General features: G+C 41.8%; 1 protein-coding gene across 1 annotated transcript in view; it reads right to left on the bottom strand.

Moving 5' to 3' along the window:
* Window positions 1-1794: 1794 nt before the first annotated feature.
* Window positions 1795-3095, bottom strand: part of LOC108317654 (A disintegrin and metalloproteinase with thrombospondin motifs 12-like) — a 12477-nt gene continuing 11176 nt past the window's right edge. The window contains exon 2 of the mRNA XM_017548303.2: window positions 1795-2295. Within this exon, the coding sequence (XP_017403792.1) occupies window positions 1889-2295 (407 nt within the window). The 3' untranslated portion in view covers window positions 1795-1888. The remainder of the gene's footprint in view (window positions 2296-3095) is intronic.

The following is a 3095-nucleotide window of genomic DNA, read 5'->3' as shown; positions in this document are numbered from 1 at the left end:
AGCAGCTAAACACACACACAGAGATATTTGCCCATCCCCAGAGACTCTAATGCACTAGGTCTGAAGTGGAGCCCATGGGTTTGTCTTTGTTATGAGCTCCCATTAAATGTGATGTTGATTCTGCAAGTCTGCAGACCATACTGCTCCATCCCATGGAAAGGTGCTCATGCTTAATGAGCATGATAATGTTTCATCATCAAAGGCTCTTTCTTCAGTTCTGGCCATAAAGGATCAGGTGCCATGATGCTTCCAAAGTTGTCTCACAGAAATGAGAGCCAAGATTGCAAAGGGCAGATGTGATGTGAGTCCACAGCAAGCCTAGAGGTTGACAGTTGGAAAATGTTCTGCAGCTCAACTAAGCCGCTTGTAAAGCCCGGAGATAAGAGGAAAAGGAAAATAGAAAACCATTCACCATTCTTGATTTTATGGTATGATCTAATTAGGAGAAAATGATAAATACCTAATATGAAAATCCAAATTTACACAAAGAGGCAAAGCAAGACTTTATTGTAAAATGCAATTCATTCCCAGAGGCTCTTTGGAAAACTTAAACTGCTATATAATGTTTTATATGAATTTTCTCACAGTATTCTAGCAAAGCCAAACTCTACAGATACAAGATAAACAGAGCCCTAAATTACAAAGTACAGAAATTCTTAGCAAAATGGCAGTAACAATGGAAAAATTTGGAACAAGTGCCTTTTGTAGGAATGCCAGTGCCACTAGAAGGTTTGCTTAACAAACCAGCCCTGGCACAGGTGCCAAGGCCGAAAAAATGGACTCCTCCATAACCACCCTCGGGACTCTGGGATCCTTTCCCCTGCATTCACTCACTCCCTAAACACACACCTCAAAAAATCTCAGCAGAATTCCTGAGCATTGTTTGCCCTGCAGTTGTTGGTGGGGCTGTCACTGTTTCTGCATTTTGAGATATAGCGTATAATAATAGAAAGACTTGAACCCAAGGTAGCTTGCACGGTGAATTTATTCAACGTCTCCAAGCTGCCTCATCTGCTAAAACAAGGCAAAGGGGACAATGTACACGAACCACACAGTAAACAACATATTCCCGTGTCTGGCATATTCAAATAATAAAATATAGTAACAGCAGCCAACATTCATTATTAACTATTTATTAAACACTCTTCACAATACCCTATTAAGAGTGTCAGCAAAATTTTTCTGAAAGACCAGGTAGCAAATATTGTGCGGTTCCTCAGCCACACAGTACCTACCCCGACTACTCTGCTCTGTTGTTGCAGGTCGAAAACAGCCGTAGACGATCTGTAAACACATAATATATCTGCCTTTCAATAAAACTTTATTTATAAAAACAAGAGGGAGGCCACATTTGGCCTATGGTTCATAGTTTGCCAAACCTTGTTCCATGAGGCAGGTACTATTATTATCTCCATTTTACAGATGAGAAAACAGAGGCACAAAGGGACCAACTGACCGCCCAAGGTTTCCTCATGTAGTCTGATTATGAAGCACACAGAGTCAACTATTCCATCACAGCAGCTGCTAACACCCTCATTATTCGTAACATTCTCACTCAGTCCAAATCTAAGTTCTGCTCATTCAAAATATGCTGCCCAGCCAGTTAGTCAACAATACCCTCAGGGCTGCCTCAGAGGCTGAAGACCAAACTCAAATCTTTCCTTTTCTTCCCCCTCCAACCCTGTCCTAATATTCCTGGTTGGAGTTCTGTCTGCCTCCTCTGAACCCTCAGTGACCTTACTCTTTGTACCTCTCAAGTTGATCTATTATTTATTAAACACTTTCTCACCAACCCCTCTGGAGGCCAGGATCATCACATCACAGGGGCTTAACTCCCATATATCAGTGCATCTGTGAATCTGTTGGTAGTAGGTCACCGGCTGAGGCTCTAGGGGCCAGGGCAGAGGAAGGAAAGGCCAGTGCCCATACTCACCAGTCCATGGCAGGCACTGAGAGCCGCCGTCCCAACTCTGGTGCCCTGCTGCAGAACCGTGCCACTGAGATGGCAGAGGGGGGCGGAGGAAGCCATCATCTTAACATTGGAGAGGTTCCCATATCTTTTCTCCATGATGTAGCTATTGGAAAGAAATCTTCGATTGACTGTCAAGTTAAAAAATAGGTCCTTCTCCTCATGAGAAATTTTGTAGTACACCCAGTCCTCTGAGCCATCCAAATCTCTCTTCCTCCTGCTGCTCGTGATGAGATGGTGCAAGCCATAGGACAGAAAATGCCCACTGGCGTCTACTCGAACTGGGCCCACCACGTGGTATTCTGGCAGGCTCTTGATAAAATGCTCTGCAAGAAAAGGAGAAATGGAAGAACATTGAGAGAGATCGGTAGTAAGGCAAACCCACTTTCGTTTGGAACTTAGATGCTAGCTTTTTAATTACAAAATCCCACTGTTGACTTGAAGTTTAGCGATCCCTTTCATCATACAAATACTGTTAACGTTAAATTCCCAGAACAACTCAGATTTACCTAGTGCCCCACCTCAGTGACATATCGGGTATTTTATCAGAGACAAATTAAGATGGGAATTAATCCGTGAGGGATACTGTTAGAAAAGGAGCAACCTCTGAATGAGGAACAAGAATCTTTCAAGTCTAGAGCTCAGTAAGACAAATCACAGAGCTTCACTGTGGATTACAAGGCACTTCAACACATCAGGAGCTTCCTGTTAGGTCAGATTAGAGGGAAAACAACAGAAAAACATGGTGAACTCATCATATACATGCTCACACCAATTAGAGCATAAGAGTGTTCCATAATGTAACAAAGAATGTGTAAAAGAAGAGGGTTTTTAAAAAAATGTTTACAAAATGCATATGATAAGGGGATATATCAGGATCTGAGGCATTGGCTCAAAATATAAAAACTGCCACTTTAAAAATGCAAGACAGGAATGCTTGATCCAACACAAGAACACATACACATTTGGACCTACTCAAATGTGTCTCTCTACCACTACCTTCTTATTTTGTTCTTTGAGAATAACAAAGAATCTACCTAGCAGGGAATTTATCATCACTCTGGATTACAGACTTCTTAAGGAAAACCATTAACCATTTAGTAAGAAAAACTAAACTTTTGCAAAA

The sequence above is a fragment of the Cebus imitator genome, unplaced genomic scaffold (assembly GCF_001604975.1).
Source record: "Cebus imitator isolate Cc_AM_T3 unplaced genomic scaffold, Cebus_imitator-1.0 Scaffold205, whole genome shotgun sequence".
In the NCBI taxonomy this organism is placed as follows: Eukaryota; Metazoa; Chordata; class Mammalia; order Primates; family Cebidae; genus Cebus; species Cebus imitator.
Note: the sequence above shows the minus strand (reverse complement) of the source record. Positions and strands in the feature narration are given on the sequence as shown.